The following is a 20710-nucleotide window of genomic DNA, read 5'->3' as shown; positions in this document are numbered from 1 at the left end:
CTCCTGTATATGAATGATTGAGAGACTTATCTTCATTGGTGGCGCAGTGCGCCCCCCCCCCCCCCAAGTGCGCCCCCCACCCCAATCCCGGCCAATAGGAAAAAAAAAAAGGTGGCGCAGTGCGCCCCCCCCCCCCCCACCCAGTATTACTCATTGGTGGCAGTGGCCACAGGGTCCCCTCTCCCCTGCTCCTCCGATCGGAGCCCCAGCAGTGTAAGCCTGGGGCTCCGATCGGTTACCATGGCAGCCAGGACGCTATTGAAGCCCTGGCTGCCATGTTCAGCTCCTTGCTGCTGTGTGCACTATGCACAGAGCAGCAGGGACAGTGTGAGATCCTATTCACCCTGATAGAGCTCTATCAGGGGGAAAAGGACAAGGGTTCTAGTCCCTAAGGGGGCTAAAAGTTAGTAAAAAAAAAAATACACATTAACAATAAACATATTAATTTTCAGCAGATTTGTGTAGGAATTTTTTTTTTTTTTCAAAAATGAAAATTCCCAGAATATCAGTATAAATTATCGGCTATCGGCCTGAAAGTTCACAAATTATCGGTATCGGCCCTAAAAAATCAATATCGGTCGATCCCTACTAGACACCAACGATTATACAAGGGGAGGCGGGCGGGGGATCGCGATCCCGCCTGCCGCACCGCCCGCCTCCCGCACCGCCCACAACCCCCCCCCTGCACCTCCCGCCACCATAAAAATCATTCGGGGGTGCAGGGGGGGGGGTGAATAAAACTTTTTTTAGGCATATAAAGTTTCTGATCCCCGCGGTCAGGGACCGCGGGGACCAGAAACTGCAGAAATCGCAGCAAACCGCAGGTCTGAATTGACCTGCGGTTTGCCGCGATCGCCGACATGGGGGGGTCACGGGACCCCCCCGCGCATTTAGCCTAGGTGCCTGCTCAATGATTTGAGCAGGCACCGGGTTCCGATCACTGCCAGCCGCACGGCAGTGATCGAAAATACACAGGGCGTACATGTACGCCCTGTGTCCTTAAGTACCAGGGCACAAGGGCGTACCTGTACGCCCTATGTCCTTAAGAGGTTAAGGACCAGTTCAGGTCTGAAGTCACTTTGTGGGGCTTACATAGTGGAAACCCCCCATAAATTACACCATTGTAGAAACTACACCCCTCAAGTTACTCAAAACTGATTTTACAAACTTTGCTAACCCTTTAGGTGTTCCACAAGAATTAAAGGAAAATGGAGATGAAATTTCTAAATGTCACTTTTTTGGCAGATTTTTCTATTTTATTACATTTTTCTCTTCAACACATTGAGGGTTAACAGCCAAACAAAACTCAACATTTATTACCCTGATTCTGCTGTTTACAGAAACACCCCACATGTGGTCGTAAACTGATGTAAGGGCGCACGGCAGGGCGCAGAAGGAAAGGAGCGCCGTATGGTTTTTTGGAAGGCAGATTTTGCTGGATTGGTTTTAGATGCCATGTCCCATTTAAAGTCCCCCTGATGCACCCTTACAGTAGAAACTCCCAAAAAGTGACCCTATTTTGGAAACTAGGGGATAAGGTGCCAGTTTTATTGGTACTATTTTGGGGTACATATGATTTTTTATTTTTTTAATATTTTAAAATATTAAGTTTTTTGTGAGGCAAGGTAACTGAAAAATGGCTGTTTTGGTACAGGTTTTTTTTTTTTACAACATTCATCTCGCAGGGTAGATCATGTGCTATTTTTATAGAGCAGGTTGTTACGAACGCAAAGATATCAAATATGTCTACTTTGTTTGTTTCAGTTTTACATAATAAAGCAATTTTGAAAAATAAATTATGTTTGTGTGTGTCCATTTTCTGAACGCCATGGGACAGATTTATCATTAGCTCAGGTCAGAAAAATGGAGTGAAAAAGTCCCCAAAAAAGTCCCAAACGCTAAAACTGCGCACAAATTTGCAACTTTTTTCTGCTCTGCACTATGCTCGCCAGTTTTCTGAAAGTGGGCGTGTTTTCTTATGTAAATGAATCTCTAGACAGATTTACTATTGGGACTATTTAAAAAGTCGCAATTTCACTCCAGTGAGGACCATGCTTATCTTATGAGACTTTTTAATAGAACATGCGACTTTTTCATAAAAACGTGCGACTATTTCGTAAAGATGTGTGACTTTTGTAAAGCTGCTTACTGACGGATAAACTGCTAACGTCAAACCACATTGATTACAGTCTTAAAGGGCCGATCATAAATCTGACTTGGCTAAAACTGACTTTAGCCATATGTTAAAGTGGAGTGAGCTGTCAGAGTCCTGATAAATCTGGCCCCATATGTTTATTTTTTTGCCGATCATCTTGTGCAGGGGCTCGTTTTTTGCAGAAAGAGTTGAGGTTTTTATTGGTTCCATTTTTGGGTACATAGGATTTTTTGATCATTCATTATGACACTTTATGGGGCAGGGTTATTTATTTTTACAGCGTTTATCTGAGGGGTTAGGTAATTTTATAGAGCAGATCGTTACGGACGTGGCAATACCTAATATGTATACTTTTTCTTATTTATTTAAGTTTTACACAATAATAGCATTTCTAAAACCAAAAAAATTATGTTTTAGTGTCTCCATATTCTGAGAGCCATAGCTTTTTTATTTTTTGGGCGATTGTCTTAAATAGGGTATCATTTTTTGCGGGATGAGGTGACGGTTTGATTGGTACTATTTTGGGGGTCATAAGCCATTTTGATCGCTTGCTGTTGCACTTTTTGTGATGTAAGGTGACAAAAATGGCATTTTTTACACATTATATTTTTTTTTTATGGTGTTCATCGGACAGGGTCTATCATGTGATATATTTATAGAGACGGTCGTTACGGACGCGGTGATACCTAATATGTGTATTTGCAAAGCGTCCGGTTGCCATGGCAACCATCGGGCGCTGCCATCGCAGCGCAGCAGCCCTGATGGTGGAAAGAGTGAGCCCCCTCCCTCTATTAACCCCATGGATGCCGCGGCATCTATGGGGTTAGAGCTGACACTCTCTGCTGATGGGGGACCGAACTGCATCGGGGGCAGCGCTGGAAGGCGGGGGGGTGTCACTGCCAACATTGAGGGAGGTGAGGCAGCACAAAATGGAGGCAGGAGGAATGTATGGGGCGGGGAGGGGGCGGACCGCATCAGGGCACTCGGCAGGCTGCTTGAATGTGGAGAGAGCTTCAGGGGCAGGCGGACACAAGGGGGGGCTTGGAGGGGCACAGATAGGGGGGGGGGCACGAGGACACTATCTGATTTCAGGCTCTGATCTGCAAAGCGCAGATCAGAGCCCAAAACCGGCATTTTTTCACTGCCGCGATCCGATTGGTTAGTCTGCACAGAGTGCAATCAGAGTGGTCCCTTGCCGGCATTACTGCACTGTATGCTGTCCGTGACAGCAGCAGGACAGGGGCAGAAGCTTTAATCCAAGCGCTTTGCAGTGCTTGGATTAAAGAGCTGCCTTGACGTCTATACACGTGGCAGCTGCACGGGGTATGTGCAGCTATCACGTATATATACGGATTGCGGTCTTGAAGGGGTTAATAAAAGCCTGATCCAGAGTGCTCTGGACCTCAGACTGGGCTGGAGGGTCACCTTCCCACAAGACAATGACCCTCAGCACACAGCCAGGACAACAAAGGAGTGGCTTAGGGACAACGCTGTGAATGTCCTTGAGTGGCCCAGTCAGAGCCCTGACTTAAAACCAACTGTCTCCATCCAACCTGACAGAGCTTGACAAAAATTCCCAAATCCAGGTGTACAAACCTTGTTGCATCGTACCCAAGAAGACTGGAGGCTGTAATCACTGCCAAGGGTGCTTCAACTAAATCCTGAGTAAAGGGTCTGAATACTTATGTCAATGCAAGATTTTTTGTTTTTCCTTTTCAATACATTAGCAAAGATTTCAAACATTCTTTTTTGACTTTATGATTATGGGGGATTGAGTGCAGAATGCTGATTTTATTTTTATTTTTTTATTTTAACACAAGGCTGCAACATAAAATGTGAAAAAAGGAAAAAGGGTCTGAAGACTTTCCAAATGCACTGTATATAAGAACTCCTGTTCAGATGTGTAATGTCTTCATATATTTGGAACACGTAGAAAACACCATTATTTTCTCTTATGCATCTTTCAAATATTGTGTTGTAAAATGTACCCTAATACAAACCCTCACAGGAACAAAGTGTTAATCCGTTTTCTGTAATGCATCAAAATGTCTCTGGGGGACATAATGTGAACGGATTACACCCACCCCCACGTGTATCGGAGAGCTGTTATTACACACACACATACACACAATCACTGTGTGGGAGGACATTTCTAATACTCCATCTGCTGTGTGACACACAATGTGAACAAATGGCATCCAGTATACAAAGATGGCATATCTTGCACGCTGCATGGCAATCAGAAAATTACATAATGCGCACTAGTAATGTGCCACACAACCTACAGTACACGCAGTGATAATGAGGTGGATCTGTACAATATATTGGAAAGACATATAGACACTCACGGACATGTATGATCTCGTCCCCACAAAAGAATTTGCCATTGAGTCAATGAGCTGTCCGCTGACTCCAAAGTCACAGAGTTTGATTTCTCCTCTGGAGTTCACAAGAATGTTAGATGGCTTCACATCTACAACAGAGTAAGGAAAGAATTAACGAGTGCAGAGGAATAGCAATAGAAAGTACTGGAGCTGGGGGTGGCATGGAGCAGACAGCGACATCTCTGTGTAAGCCCAGTAGTCAGAGTATTCCTTCCTCTAACAATGTGCTCAGTTACTCAGTGACAGATGCTCTAAAAGCTTCTCCTATGGGGGCAATTAAAGCACTTGTGGATGAACTCTACTGCGACATGGAGATTCAGACTTCCTACTGACAGCCGCCGCTGTCCTTGGTGAAACAATGAAGGAAGGCGCCGTATCCAGTGATCAATGTGATGTACTGTAGAGCATGTAACTGCTGCCTGCTCTATACCGACGGGTGAAATCCAGATTTCATTATGTTCTTCAACTAATCTGTATGATGCAACTCGAAGGCAAACGTACTGTACTTTTTCTCGCAGCAGATTTTTTTTTTAAAGCAAAGGAGAATTAATCTAATGCCATTGCACAACAGAAAATATACTGTATGCCAACGCCTTCAAGTGGACTTCTGAAATAAAAAAATGGTTTCTAATTCTGACATTTCTTATTAATATCTGAGACTCGGAAAGTTGGGTAACAATTGGTGTGGCTCAGCTATCTCCACCAGTCCCATAGAGCTGAACAGAGTTGAAGTGTGCATGAGTGACCGCCGCCTCATTCCCCTATACCTAGCGTTCAGACACCCATAAGTGTGCATGAGTGACCGCCGCCTCATTCCCCTATACCTAGCATTCAGACTCCCACCAAGCAGTGTGCATGCGTGACCGCCGCCTCATTCCCCTATACCCAACGTTCAGACTCCCACCAAGCAGTGTGCATGCGTGACCGCCGCCTCATTCCCCTATACCCAGCGTTCAGACACCCATAAGTGTGCATGAGTGACCGCCGCCTCATTCCCCTATACCTAGCGTTCAGACACCCATAAGTGTGCATGAGTGACCGCCGCCTCATTCCCCTATACCTAGCATTCAGACTCCCACCAAGCAGTGTGCATGCGTGACCGCCGCCTCATTCCCCTGTACCTAGCGTTCAGACACCCATAAGTGTGCATGAGTGACCGCCGCCTCATTGCCCTATACCTAGCGTTCAGACACCCATAAGTGTGCATGAGTGACCGCCGCCTCATTCCCCTATACCTAGCATTCAGACTCCCACCAAGCAGTGTGCATGCGTGACCGCCGCCTCATTCCCCTATACCCAACGTTCAGACTCCCACCAAGCAGTGTGCATGCGTGACCGCCGCCTCATTCCCCTATACCCAGCGTTCAGACTCCCACCAATCAGACACGTAACAGGATAGGGGATAAAATTGTTTAATGAAAAAACCTCTTTAAGAGGACTTGACGGCACTCCTGATACGTCTGTTTTAGTGACTACTGGTTTTACCCATAAAATATCAACTCCCCAGCACTTATCTTAGATCTTTGCATACTGCTGTTCCTCGGATATTACTCTTAGGACTCATGCACACGACCATATGTATTTTGCGGTCCACAAAAAATATGAATGACGTCTGTGTGCATTCCGTATTTGGCGGAACAGAACAGCTGGCCCCTGATAGAACAGTCCTATCCTTGTCCATAATAAAATGGACAATAATAGGACTTTTTTTTTTTGGCAGAACAGATATACGGACATACAGAGTAACTTCAGGGTTTTTTTTTGCGGACCCATTGAAATTAATGGTTCCGCATATGGTCCGCAAGAAAAACTGAACGGACATGGAAAGAAAATACTTTCGTGTGCATGAGGCCTTAGAAATTAAGTAAATTGACAACACCTTGTGAATAATGTCTCAGTACACCAAGAATTAAAGGGATTCTGCACTTTGTTTTAACTGATGATCTATCCTCTGGATAGATCATGTGCTGCTGATGATCGGCGGGGGTCCGACACCCGGGACCCCCGCCGATCAGCTGTTTGAGAAGGCAGCGGCACTCCAGCAGCGCCGCGGCCTTCTCACTGTTTACTGCCGGCCGAGTGACATCACGACTAGTATCAACTAGTGTGGGCGGGGCTAAGCTCTGTTCACTTGAATGGAGCTTAGCCCCGCCCACGCTAGTTGATACTAGTCGTGACGTCACTGGGCCAGCGGTAAACCGTAAGAAGGCCGCGGCGCTACTGGAGCGCCGCTGCCTTCTCAAACAGCTGATCGGCGGGGGTCCCGGGTGTCGGACCCCCGCCAATCAGAAGCTGATGATCTATCCAGAGGATAGATCATCAGTTAAATGAAAGTGCAGAACCCCTTTAAGAGTCGTGGCGGCATAGTCAGCAGAAATGTACTGACTTCAACTCTGGATTTAAAATAAAAAATTTAAATATTCTATATTATTGTTCTATAAAATGCACATATAAAATGCAGTACTCACAGGAATTTAGAGAAGACATTCTATTGCAATAAATATAAATTTACGTGATGGTGAAGAAAAGCCCGATGCTGCCCCAATTTTACAACAGCATGTTCTTAGTAATTATTTGACATGGGTCAGATATGTCGGAGGCAGAAATTTAGCTTTCTGACTTCACAGCCCCGTTTTTTGGTCTGAGGGCCACCATGTCAAACTGCGTGACTCTCAAGGGCGTCAATAAAACAAAGGGCCGCTTAAATCCAATACTGAAAATACCTGTATAAAATGTCTGATGGGTGGGAGTTCCACCTCTAGGACCCACACCTATTTGGAGAATTGGGATCCCCTATTTCCCTGGTCAACACTCTAGAGAGGTTTAGGCATGCAGCTCTCTCCATTGTAATATATCTCCCAATCATCTTTGCCTGAGGATTCAGAGGGCATGCAGTCTTCTACCGCCCCCCTCAGGCCTGAATTAGGCATTACACAGTAAGGCCCCTTCCACACGAGCGAGTTTTCCGCGTGGGTGCGATGCGTGACGTGAATGCATAGCACCTGCACTGAATCCTGACCCATTCATTTCAGTGGGTGTGTACATGAGCTTTTTTTTCCACGCATCAGTTCTACGTTACATGAAAACACAGCATGTTCTATATTCTACGTTTTTCACGCAGCCCTGGCCCCATAGAAGTGAATAGGGCTTCAGTGAAAAACGCATTGCATCCGGAAGCAAGTGCGGATGGAATGTGTTTTTTCACTGATGGTTGCTAGGAGATGTTGTTTGTAAACCTTCAGTTTATTATCACGCGCGTGAAAAACGCATCAAAACGCTTTGCACCCGCGCGGAAAAAACTGAACGCAATCGCAGACAAAACTGACTGAACTTGCTGGCAAAATGGTGCGAGTTTCACTGAACGCATCCGGAGCCAATCCGTCACGCTCGTGTTAAAGGGGCCTAAGGCTGGTTTCCCATGGGCGTTGCGTATTGGGTCCGGATGCGTTCAGAGTGCGTTCAGTGAAACTCGCACTATTTTGCAAGCAAGTTAAGTCAGTTTTGTCTGCGATTGCGTTTAGTTGTTCAGTTTTTTCCGCACGAGTGCAATGCGTTTTGATGCGTTTTTCACGCGCGTGATAAAAAAAACTGAATGTTTACAAACAACATCTCTTAGCAACCATCAGTGAAAAACACATCGCACCCGCACTTGCTTGTGGATGCAATGCGTTTTTCACGCAGCCCCATTCACTTCTATGGGGCCAGGGCTGCGTGAAAAATAGAACATGCTGCGATTTTCACGCAACGCAGAACTGATGCGTGAAAAACATTGCTCATGTACACAGACCCATTGAGATGAATGGGTCAGGATTTAGTGCGGGTGCTATGTGTTCACGTCACGCATAGCACCCACGCGGAAAACTCGCTCGTGTGAAAGGGGCCTAACAGTTTTCCCTGGACCTTAAGACAATCATGTTATCTGTGTCCTGATAGATGGGGGCGACATGGCATTTTGTACAGCAGTCTAATGCCATCAGCATGTAGAGACATTCCCAATTAACAAGGGGAACCGTATCACCCTGTTTGATGCAGAGCTCTAAGGCCCTGTGCAGACAGGGTGCAGATTCTGTTATTTAAGTAGTACTGAGTGTATACTACTGTAGTATCTAAAACAGACATGTCAGGAGATGTGACAGCTCCTCTTTAAGGTCGAGTTCACCCTGCGTTTAGACCCCCGCTGGGCTTTCTGTTGGGGGTATACATTTGAATACCTCAAACATATGCCATAATGGGTAAATTCACTTCAATGGAGTAAACAGAGTGCAAAGGATTCAGATTTGAAAACCTTTTGACCTGAGAGCAATTTCTTTCTTGGTCTTATTTAGCGGTCAGAAACCACAGCATGTAGGTCAAAAGAAGTCCAAAGGTGAAAGGTTTTCATCACTGAAGTGAACGTACCCATCGCTGCATACGTCCGAATACTAACACTGGAAATACCTTTCCTCATATTCCAACCAGGCTATAATTACATATATTATAAAAAAAATAAAAAAAAATACTTACCTCGGTGCATAATTTTATGCTTCTCTCTCAGGTAAGTCAGGCCTTTTATCACCTATTAAAAAAATATATTGGTGTCAAATTGGTAACAATATCAAGGCCACAATGCACAGTGCTAATTCGACTTCATTTAGGCCGGGATCACATCACCGTTTATTTTTCCGTTTTTCTGATCCTGTATTTTAAGCATCCGTTATGCTCAGTTATGCACATTTGGCATCCGTTTTAGCCATTTCAATCTGAGAACCGTTTAATTTATTTATTATTATGCAGAGGATGCCCTTGGTTGGATTGGAAAGCCCAGAACTGCATTGCGCCAGTGCCTACCACTGAGCCACCGTGCGTGCAGGGCATTTCCGTCTAACATAACGGCTCTCAGACGGAAACGGCTGAACAGATGCCAAGTGTGCATAAATGAGCATAACAGATGCTTTAACTACAGGATGTGTTTTTTTCCGATGGATGTGAACCGGGCCTAAATCGTTATAACAGAAGTAAGAGGTGACGCTATTCGTTATAAGGCTCATCATGAAGTGTTGTCATGTGGACACAGGTGCCTTTCTCGCGGGATGACCCTTTTGGAAAACGAATAAGGTCTGCATAGGTCTGCCTGTTCTGTTCACATCTGCTCCGTGGTTTCCATATATAACAGAAACCATGACGCAGATTCATCACACATGTGACAATAGGGTCTGCCTGGTTCTGCCAAGGTGTCCATTTTTAGGGAGAAAATAATGCAGTTTGCAATGCTATTGCTCCCATCAAATATGACAGAATGAACAAGCGGAGGCTCCAGCGTAGATGTGGACATTGCCTAATTATATGTAATCAAATATATTGAAACTGGCGTGTGAATATTTCACAAAAATACTGTCTACAGCAGTCTGATCGAGCAACCTGTTCAACACCAATCTACAAGAAATGCGGGTCTATAAATTATATACTGTATGGGTACATTACAAACTACAACTCCTACAAAAAATACCAAAAGGTACACCACACATCAAAAACAAATCTTTATTGTTAGATAATATCATAAAAACATTGAAAACATGGCATAATCTATACACAGAGACAGATATAGACCACCCCTCCCTCGCATGTAAGGTCAAAGGGGTTAATATAGAACTATGGGAAGGAAAGAGAGGAGGGTATCCTCTATTCCAAGGATCAGCAACCTTCGTCCCAGCATGCACACTTACTTGGCTGTTCTTGTAACTCCTATAGAAGTGAAAGGTGGATTCTGGGAGTTGTAGTTTCAGAAGAGCTGGAGTGCCAGAGGCTGCTGATCCCTGATCTATTCCATTTACTAATATCAGGCTAGAAAGCCAGTACAAAACACATCTTAATGCACCCCTAGAAAATAAAGTCCATATGCAAACGGATATCTTTTTTTCCGGATCCGTTAGACTTTTGCATTGAAATACCAGATCAGTGTTTCCAGTATCATCCGGAATAATACAATCCGGATCTGGTATTCAATTTTTTCAAAGCTAGAAAGAACTGCGCATGCGCAGACGGGTAAACCGGATCCGGCAATTTCCGGAACACTTGGTACCGGATCCGGCATTAATACACGTCAACGGAAATTGATCCGGCAAATGCGGTAGATTTACAGGATTTTGTCTAGTCAAATACCATAGAAGGGATATAAAAAAATAAATAAAAAAAAAGGAGGGTTACAGTAAGGTGTGCTACCTGTTGCCGTATTGCGGACTGCATTTGCGGATCCGTAATACACGGGCATCGTTCCGTGGGCATTCCGCAACATGGATGCGGACCCATTCACTTCAATGGGTCCGCAAATCCGGAGATGCGGAATGGTGCGGAACGGAAACCCACAGAAGCACTACGGGGTGCTTCCGTGGGGTTTCGTCCCGTACTTCCATTCCCCAAAAAGATAGAACATGTCCTATCTTTTTGCGGAACAGGCAGATCGCGGACCCGTTAAAGGGAATGGGTCCGCGATCTGCTGCGGCTGCCCCAGGGTCGGTGTTTGTGCACGGCCACGGCGCGCACACATTAGTGTGCAGGAGGCCTTGAAAGAATTTTCCAGGAATCTAGTATTGAGGACTTATCCGTAGGGTAGGTCATCCATATTACAATGGTGGGGTCCAGGTCCTAGCACCACCACTAATCAGCTGATTGCTGTACTGTATTGGCCGCGTCTGGTTACTACAGCTGAGTCCCATGAAAGCTGTAGTAACCAGGCACAGCCAGTGTACTGAGCAGTGTCTGGTTCTGTTGCACTGTGCGCTCTGTAATCAGCTGATCGGCGGGGGGTGCTGAGAAAAATGAAGTCTTAATGTATGCAAATGAGCCTCTAGGAGCAATGGGGGATTGTGTACAGGGCTACACGATGACATTTGTCGCAGTAATGTTGCACAACATCTTTTGTAAGCGGCACCCAAGTCTGCAGGTATTGCCTGCTAACCAATGAATGAGCTCCACAGTCCCTTGGGTCCTTTATTTCTTGCTGTATTATATACCTTTGACCCTACATGTGGGCAAGGGGTTGTCTATATCTGTGTATGGATAATGCCATGGTTTTGAGGTTTTTATGTTTTTGATGTGCGGTGTACCGTTTGGTGTCTTTTGTAGGCGTTGTATCATGTACACATAGAGGAGTGTGAATGACAGCAACATCAGTTATCTGAATCCAAGCTTAGTTGGTGAGCTAGCAGTCTGCATATAAACAGACTATTCAGGTTAACCCGCACAGCAAAATAGCAATATTAGGGTGGGTTCACACTAACGTTATGGAGTCCGTTATGGCTTTCCGTTATAACAGGGTTATAACGGAAAATAACAGAATCCATAAGACAGAAGGACAGATCCGTTTTGCTGCCCATAGACTTGCATTATGACGGAATGCAAAACGGACGCCCTTAAGAGGCATTCCGTTTGCTCTCCGTCCTAATAGAAGTCTATAGGAATCAAAACGGATCCGTCTGGTTCCCGTTATGCAAGACTGAAAACAAAGTCCTGTCGACAGAACTTTGTTTTCCGTCTTGCATAACGGGACCCAGACGGTTCCGTTATGTTTTCCCATAGACTTCTATTAGGACGGAGCAAAACGGAATGCCTCTTAAAGGCTTCCGTTTTGCATTCCGTTATGTTCCGTTATAACCATGTTATAACGGAAAGCCATAACGGACTCCATAACGCTAGTGTGAACCCACCCTTAGGGTCCATTCACACGTCCGCAAAATGTGTCCGCATCGGTTGTGCAATTTTGCAGAACGGGTGCAGACCCATTCATTTTCAATGGGGCAAAAAACTGCTGTCCGCATTTGCGGATCCGCAAAAAAATAGAACGTGTCCTATTCTTGTCCGCAATTGCGGACAAGATTAGGCATTTTCTATTATAGTGCCGGCGATGTGCAGTCCGCAAATTGCGGAATGCACATTGCCAGTGTCCGTGTTTTGCGGATCCGCAGAACACTTAGACGTGTGAATGGACCCTTAATGTTAAACTAGTTATTTTACAGCATGGGAGTTTAGCAGACTGAATCGCATAAACAGCCATATGTTTTACATTCACTGCTTTCTAAACAAAAGCTTATGTGCGAAAAACTACAGAATGGATGAAGAAAACGCAATCTGATCTGCTAAAATATGTGGACATAACATCGGTGCGAACAATCTTACACTTTAAAATTAGGTGGTTACCAAGTGTCACCCATCTAAATGAAGCTACCTGTGTGAGGCTACCTTTAGGTTGAATGAAGTATTTATTCAGTACTGCTTATAGATACTTACTGCAATGCTGACTTTTCCCAAAATTTTCTCAGGAATTTTTCCGGCTTTCTTTAGAACTTGATCAAGTGACCCACCATCCTGGAAGAAAAAATAAAACACAGCGTTTTTTAAAATGTGGCATCTAGATCCAGCCAATTAGAACCATAATTTGTCTAAATACATCCACCCAGATTTCCTAAAGTGTCTGTGCCAAAAACCTGTCTAAAAAGAAGTACAAATTGGCGCATCTAGGGTTTCTACACTTGCCCTACAAGGGGGCAGGGTTTAGCATGAAGGGGATGCTTCACGTGAAAGGGGGCAGGCCTAAGATGTGCCATTATGTGCCAAAATTGCACCACAATTCTGGCATTAAAATCTGTCTCAAAGTAAGCCAACCAATAGTTTGTATGGAGTCTATTCATACAAATACTCTAGGTGATAAATATCCAATCGCTCGGGGTACCACTGATTACTAGAATAGGGGTCCCCACGCCCCTTCTACTCGTTATTGTACAACCATAGTGAGGAGGAGTTAAACTGAAGTGGTAATCAAGTGAGAATCATGTGCTCCATTGAAAGTCTATGGGGCAGAGAAAGCTGCTTCCGTCAGCCCCACAGACATTAAATGGAGAAGCAGGACCCATGTATGACCACCACTCACTTCAAACCTAACCCCCCAACCCCCACCCCTCTGTGAAGATAAACAAAAGGCTCAAGAACCCTCTTCTAATGATCGGTCGGGTACCTAGTAGTGGGGTCCCCGGCTATAACACATTAATCACCTATCTTACAGATAACTGTCAACCCCTTTAAGAATTGATGGTCTAACATTATAAGTTCGCCCCTTTCACTGTGCTGATTATCAGGACTGTTAACAGTTGGAATCCCACCTATTAAACTTTGATTGACTATCCTTAGTCCCGAAAAACTGATTTGAAACACTTAAGAACTGATTTAGAGGGTCTTTCGGGGATTTTAATATTGATGACCTACCCTCAGGATAGGTCATCAATATCAGATCGGTGGGGTCTGACACCCAGCACCCCTGCTGATCAGCTGGTTGAAGAGAAGGCCACGCTGGGTGTGAGCACAGTCTTCCCTTTATTGTTTACCTGCTCGCTGTTGACATTGCAGTTGTAATTACAATCCGCCCCATGCATTTCTATGGGACGGCTCTTTCCTATATACTTCTCTTCAACCAGCTGATCAGCGGGAGTGCTGGGTTTCGGACCCCCACCTATCCGATATTGATGACCGATCCTTAGAATAGGTCATCAATATGAAAATCCCGGAAAACCCCTTTAATGGGCGTTTGATTGTCTGTCTTTCTTTCATCTACATCTTAGGCCACTTTCACAGGTCTATATTTGGTCACCAGAGAGGCTGGCGCCTTTTCCTATAGTCGGCATGCACGGCCACCACTGATTGATTGCACGGTGGTCACAACCCCTGGAAACAAGCAGTGTATAATGTGATGGAAAAAATTAATCAAGCCAGCAAAGGAGGCTAGATTAATTTATGTCTGTATGTTTTATGAATGTATGTTTTCAACCTTGCTCAGAAAGTTAGGGCTGATGCACACAAACTTTTTTTTTGTCCGTTCCATTTAGCTCTTCTGTTAATTTTGTTGTTCTGCTCCTATAATCCAGAGTAACAGAACCTCTAGCGCTGCTGTGAACCCAGCCTAACCTTATTACTGCTCAGTGCTCTAAAACTAGACCTTTATATTCGTCACCTGCATGTTTAAACCTTCACCTTTCCTCCAATGTTTCTGCACCACCACATCCCCTCCATGAACCCATTCTTACCATATGCTCCATGCAGATACTGATTTCCCCATCACTGTAGAATGCCCCATAGAAGCCCACAATGTATGGGGAGTTACACTCATGCAGAACCTGCAGCTCTCGAATAATCTGGTTTCTGATTGCTGGTTTGATCTCCAGATGAATCAGCTAAAAAAGAGGAAATAACACATTGGGGGTCATTTATCAAAGACTGGTGATTTACGTAGGTCTTTTATTCTCCCTCCACTGCCGGGGGATGCGGCTCATTTATGGCGGGGTGTAGGTCTCATCATAAATGAGGTGAATCCTCTGCTGGTCCCAGTCTACTTCAGCCCCTGACTGGAGCAGATTTCCATGTGAAAGCTGCTCAGCATTCAATCACACTAGTAGCGCTGCAGCAGGAAGGGATAAATCAAATACACGATATGAAGAAGATCCCAGCAGATGCTGTATACTCTCAGTAGACCATTATTTCAGCAAACAAGATACAGGGTGTGTTTCGGCTGGTCCCAGCCTTTTTCAACTACCGAGACCGTACAGCGGCTGCTGGGATTTTCCCGGTGGGGAGGACACCGTAAAAACAGGGTCTTAAAGACTTTTTTTTATGCCAAACTGGCATTAGTAAATGACTCCCATTGACTACCCCGCAATAACCGTACAGTACAACTGACACATACTATGCCACAAAAGTCCTCTGGTAACCATAAATGAGATCTCCCAAACTGGTCCATACTCTTCTGGTATGCCTTTGTAAAATTCAACTTGTATATTATGTTTGTTGAACCTTTAAGGGAATAGCAATAGCTCACCTTTCTAGCCATGATAAGACTGGATGGTTTGTGTGAAACTTTGAAGACCACCCCACCATTTCCAGCACCAAGCTCGGACACTTTTTCAAAATCATCATCCTTCAGTTCTCCAACTTTCTGCTTCTGAGTGAGGAATGCTTCCAGGCGCTTCCTCTGCTGTTCATCCAACTCTAGCTCCTCTAACTTCTTCTGAAGGGCCTCAAGGTTGGTCCTGAGAATGGAAGAAGTTGAGAAATACATCAAGAAAAGGTCTAAAGTGCTTGAAGATGTTATTACATGCTGGAGGCAGTGGTGCATCAACAGGTGATGGACTTTTCAACACCTGACACATCAGTAAGACTGCCAAAGTAGAGCCAAAGTCCTGAAATTCTGTTTCAACATGACGCTGTCCCCATATCTGCAAATGGGTCATATAAGACCATGGATGTGTTCCTCTAGGCAAGCTGTTAAGTGGCGTGCAGATTTTCAGATGACCTGCTCAAGACATTACAGTGGGGGAAAAAAATAAAAACTTAACCAGTTGGTAGCAGGCTTCTCATAAGAAAAGTGATGGTCAAAGCTAGGAAGCAGTATTCTCATATCTTAAAATGGGGGCATATCGCTAGGTTATGCCATCACTTGATTGGTGGATTTTCTAACTCTGGAGCCCCTACCGATCTTGATAATGAAGGGCCACAGTACCGATTAAGTTTTCCCTGCAAAGCAGCGCTCTCGACCGCCTGTCTGTGCAGGAAACTGCAACCGGCCCCATTCTCTCAAATGGAATTGAGCTGCTGTATACATGCACAGCAGCTAGCTGGGGCCGCTGTATAGAAAAAGACCGCAAAGCGTCCACAATGCTGAATTCTCAGGATCGGTGGGGTCTTAGAGGCCAAACCTCTAACAATCATAAAGTATAACAGTGTAATTTATTGCCGTCACACGTACATGTGCACATCCATCACCCAATAGGGTTGGAAAGCAGCTTTACCAATGAGGAGACCGAGGGGGGGTCTCTCAGACTACCGCAGACTCCCTACAGACACTGACTAAACTGTAGTCACAGATTTCAGCTCTGCCCTAATGGAGTCAGATCTGAGAAATATAGAGCGCTGTCGGTACTGACTTGTATATCATTTTGGAGCACCTGACTGGACTTTTGCTTTAAGAAATATAAACGGACTCCCAATTAGTTGTTATGGGTAATAATGGCCTTTTTTTGTTAGTATTCTATTACGCTATAGGAGGACAAGAGGTGGCTCGTTTCTAGGATCGAGGTTCCTGCATGAAAGATCATTTCACCCGGCGAAGGGGCGTTTTGCAGTCTTATCGGGTGATCAGCGGCGCCTTTAAACGGGTCGATTATCAGGAATGAAAGTTCGTAGGAAAGATTGGCCCGACAATTGGGCCATGTACATAAAGCATTACACAGAATGCTATTAATCACTGATGAGAAGGCCCTGTGTACATCTGAGCTCAGAAAAGGCAGAGACTTAAAGGGAACCTGTCACCTCTACTTATGCTACCCTCACTGAGCATTTCTAAATGTTTATCGTGTTACCCGAAACATATAAATTACACTTTTAATTTCATTTGCAGAAGAATTCAATAAGTATTATGCATTTTTGTACTTCCCGCCTTTAAAAGGGATTCTGTCACCAGGTTTCACCCCTGTCAGCTAAACATATGCTGATGTTCAGGGCCTCATCAGGATTCCTAATGTGGGCTTCTAAATGTGATCCGTAGCCTTATTTTGCTAAAAAACAGGTTTTACTAACCCGTCACTCAAAGAAATAAGGTGCCCAAGGGGATGTCAAGGGATGCAAGGTGCCGGCCGCACCCACCGCCGTTCGTGCCCAGCGCCGCCTTTCCAGACTTCTGCACCGCCTCCTAATCCTCTGTGCCGCCTCTCGCTCTCCCTCCCTCCCCCCTCCTCCTGCTGTAAGATATCGCGCGTGCGCACAGAGCTCTGAGAGGCTGGCGCCAGAGTGCAGGTCATACCTGGGTTGAGCGAAGTGCCGGCGCATGCGCACTTCGCTTTAAGAAGCCAAATCGAGAAGTCCGCACGGGCGCATCAGGCAGAGCCCTGTGCGCACGCGCAAGATCTTACAGCAGGAGGAGGGGGGGGTGGAGGGAGAGCGAGAGGCGGCACAGAGGATTAGGAGGCGGTGCAGAAGTCTGGAAAGGCGGCGCTGGGCACAAACGGCACCTTGCATCCCTTGACACCCCCTTGGGAACCTTATTTCTTTGAGTGACAGGTTAGTAAAACCAGTTTTTTTAGCAAAATAAGGCTACGGATCACATTTAGAAGCCCACATTAGGAATCCTGATGAGGCCCTGAACATCAGCATATGTTTAGCTGACAGGGGTGAAACCTGGTGACAGAATCCCTTTAAAAGAGTCATATCTTACTTGTGTGACCAGAGAAGAGTCATAATTTCAAGCTCTGACTCATCTCAGGTTAATTTGGATATGTATATATGTATATGCTATGGGGACTGGGTATTGTGGATGTGCTAGAGGCGATCTAGCAACCCATGTCCTCAGCTCTATACCCAAAATCCATGAGACAGGTTCCCTTTAAATGTACAAATCACAAGTTTTACGGAATATTTTCCCCATAAAACTATCAACCTGCTCCCTGCAGATTGTTTTTCAGTTTAACCCCTTAAGGACCGGGAAATTTTTAAGTGCAATATAGCCGGTACCTGCTGTGTATGGAGCGGAATCAGCCATAGGCCTCTCTCCCTACACCTGCACACTGCTGACGTAATATTACAAAGGAAGGGGTTAAGAGCCTGATTATTAACTAGTCGTAGTCTTGATGCAGTTGATAAATAAAAAAAAACATTAAAATATTGAGTTTAAATCACCCCTCTTTCCCAATTTTACATATAAAAATATATTAATAAAAAAATAAACATATCAGGTATCGCCGTGTCTAAAAAATCTCTGAGCTATTAAAATATAATTTTTTTTTTATTCCTGTGCGGTAAATGCAGTGACAGAAAAATTAAAAACACACGATTCGCCAATTTTTTTTGTCACCCCCCCCGCCCCCCCCCCCAAAAAAATTTAATGGCAGTGATCAAAAAGTAACACAAAAATCGTATTAAGACGCAGAATAAAGACATCATGTCAATTTTAGTACACAGTGAACACCGTGATGTCAAAACCCCCAAAACCTTAGCGGCAGCGTTTTTTTTTCCTTTTTTCAATTTAACCCCACAAAGAATTTTTTCCCCCCGTCTTCCAATAACAGATATGGTAAATTAAATGGTGCCTTAAAAAATGCATCTTGTCCCACAAAAAATAAACCCTCATATGGCTATATGAATAGAAAATTTTAAACGTTATGGCTATTGGAAAGTGGTGAGAAAAAAAAAAAAAAAAAAAATGCAAAACCAAAAATGAGCCGGGTACTTAAGGTGTTTAAGACCATACATATGCGGTACATCCGTAATTGTACCGACCCGAAGAATGAAAAGGAACTGGTCATTTTTACCAAACTGGGAACGCCATAAAAACAAAACCCATAAAACTGTGGAGTTGCATTTTGTTTTCCAATTCCACCCCATTTGGAATTTTTTTCCAGCTTCCTACTACATTGTATGCAACATTAAATAGTGCCATTAGAGAGAACCACACATCCTGCAAAAAACAATCCCTCATATGTCTATGTGAATGGGAGAATAAAAAAAAATAAATAAAAGTTATGACTCCGGGAAGGCCAGGCATAAAAAAACAAATGCAAAACCGAAAAACCCTCCAGGATGGAAGGGGTTAAAGGGAACCTGCCAGGAGCCATGGGCAGGATGAAATCTGGAGACTCCCTGGTGGCAAGCACCTATGTCTGTAACCAGGTTCTCCTTAAAATTAAATTAAATACAAATTATACTGAATCTTTTCCCAGAAACTATATAACAATCTGCTCATCTGTATATACTGTGCTGCCCCCATAGCGGACTGCATGACAACATGACAGCCACCCTTTAATACCATTCCTCAACAGCCTGTATGACCAAAAATAACAGAGTAATTAATAACTGGACCGTTATCCACAGGCAGAAAATGACTTGTCACTCCTGTGTCATCTTCTGCCAGCGGTAATGAGTCCTTGTGATGTGGGAACAGATTCCGAACAGGAACTGGATCTTATCCAGTCATTAGCTGACTTACATGTGCGCTCCCACTGCACCCATCCTGCTGCCCGTACCATGAGAGGCAATCAAAGACAGCATCACCATGGCCAGACACATTTATTGATATGCGTTTCAGAAAACTGGCATAAATTACTCCAGATTCTGGTGCACAGACCTCCCAAGGATACACCAAAATTAACATCCCTGGGCCTCTTAGGCCCCTTTCACACGAGCGAGTTTTCCGCGCAGGTGCAATTCGTGAGGTGAACGCATTGCACCCGCACTGAATCTGGACCTATTCACTTCAATGAGGCTGTTCAGATGAGCGGTGATTTTCACGCATCACTTGTGCGTTGTGTGAAAATCGCAGCATGCTCTATAATCTGCGTTATAGCTTCATGCATTCCCCATGTAACAATTCTGGAGCATCTATTCTTATGGCTCTATGTTGTGCCATAACTTTTAGTAGAAATAATAAAGGTATGAATGAATGCTAGCAGTCTGCAGTAAGGGTACAGAGGGGTATTACCAGTAGGGGATGTGTACCTGCACAGTCTGACAATGGCAGCACTGATTGGATATAGCGAGTCTGTGCAGGTACACCCCCCCCAACTTGTTACCACCCCTCTGTACCCTTACTGAAGACTGCTAGCATTCATTCACAACTTCTAGATGAAATAATAAAGGAATGGCACAACATAGAGCCCCAAGAATAGATGCTCCAGAATTGGTATTACATAGCATGAAGCTATTAAAACAGGAATGGTGAAAGGTCCTCTTTAACTCACCTCATCCTCTTGTTCGCGCAGCCAGCATCATCCTCTTTCTTCATCTTTCAGGACCTGCAAAAGGACCTTTGATGCTGTAATAGCGCAGATCCTACTGAATTTAGATAGAAGGATCTTCTATCTTCATTCAGCAGGACCTTCGCTGATGTCAACGCGTTCACCACGTGGTGAGCGCAATTACGTCAAAGGTCCTTTTGCAGGTCCTGAAGGAAGAAGAAAGAAGACAATAACGGCTGCGCAAACAAGAGGATGAGGTGAGGTAATATTTTTTTTTTTACCCCTCAAGCCACATTTTACTAAGCATTCTGTATTAAAGAGGACCTTTCACTTGTATACAAACTAAAAACTTACTATATCAGTGGGCAGAGCGGCGCCCAGGGGTCCCCCTGCACTTACTAGTATCTCTGGGCGCCGCACCGTTCGCC

General features: G+C 44.6%; 1 protein-coding gene across 1 annotated transcript in view; it reads right to left on the bottom strand.

Moving 5' to 3' along the window:
* MAP2K1 (mitogen-activated protein kinase kinase 1) overlaps positions 1-20710 on the bottom strand; it is a 78152-nt gene that overhangs the window by 29461 nt on the left and 27981 nt on the right. Inside the window, exons 2-6 of the mRNA XM_040414296.1 lie at positions 15377-15587; positions 14589-14735; positions 12802-12879; positions 9043-9094; positions 4504-4628 (exon numbers count right to left, since the gene is read on the bottom strand). Of these exons, the coding sequence (XP_040270230.1) occupies positions 4504-4628; positions 9043-9094; positions 12802-12879; positions 14589-14735; positions 15377-15587 (613 nt within the window). The remainder of the gene's footprint in view (positions 1-4503; positions 4629-9042; positions 9095-12801; positions 12880-14588; positions 14736-15376; positions 15588-20710) is intronic.

This window comes from Bufo bufo, chromosome 1, assembly GCF_905171765.1.
Source record: "Bufo bufo chromosome 1, aBufBuf1.1, whole genome shotgun sequence".
NCBI classification, from domain to species: Eukaryota; Metazoa; Chordata; class Amphibia; order Anura; family Bufonidae; genus Bufo; species Bufo bufo.
The sequence above is the reverse complement of the archived record's forward strand: the minus strand, read 5'-3'. Positions and strand labels throughout refer to the sequence as shown.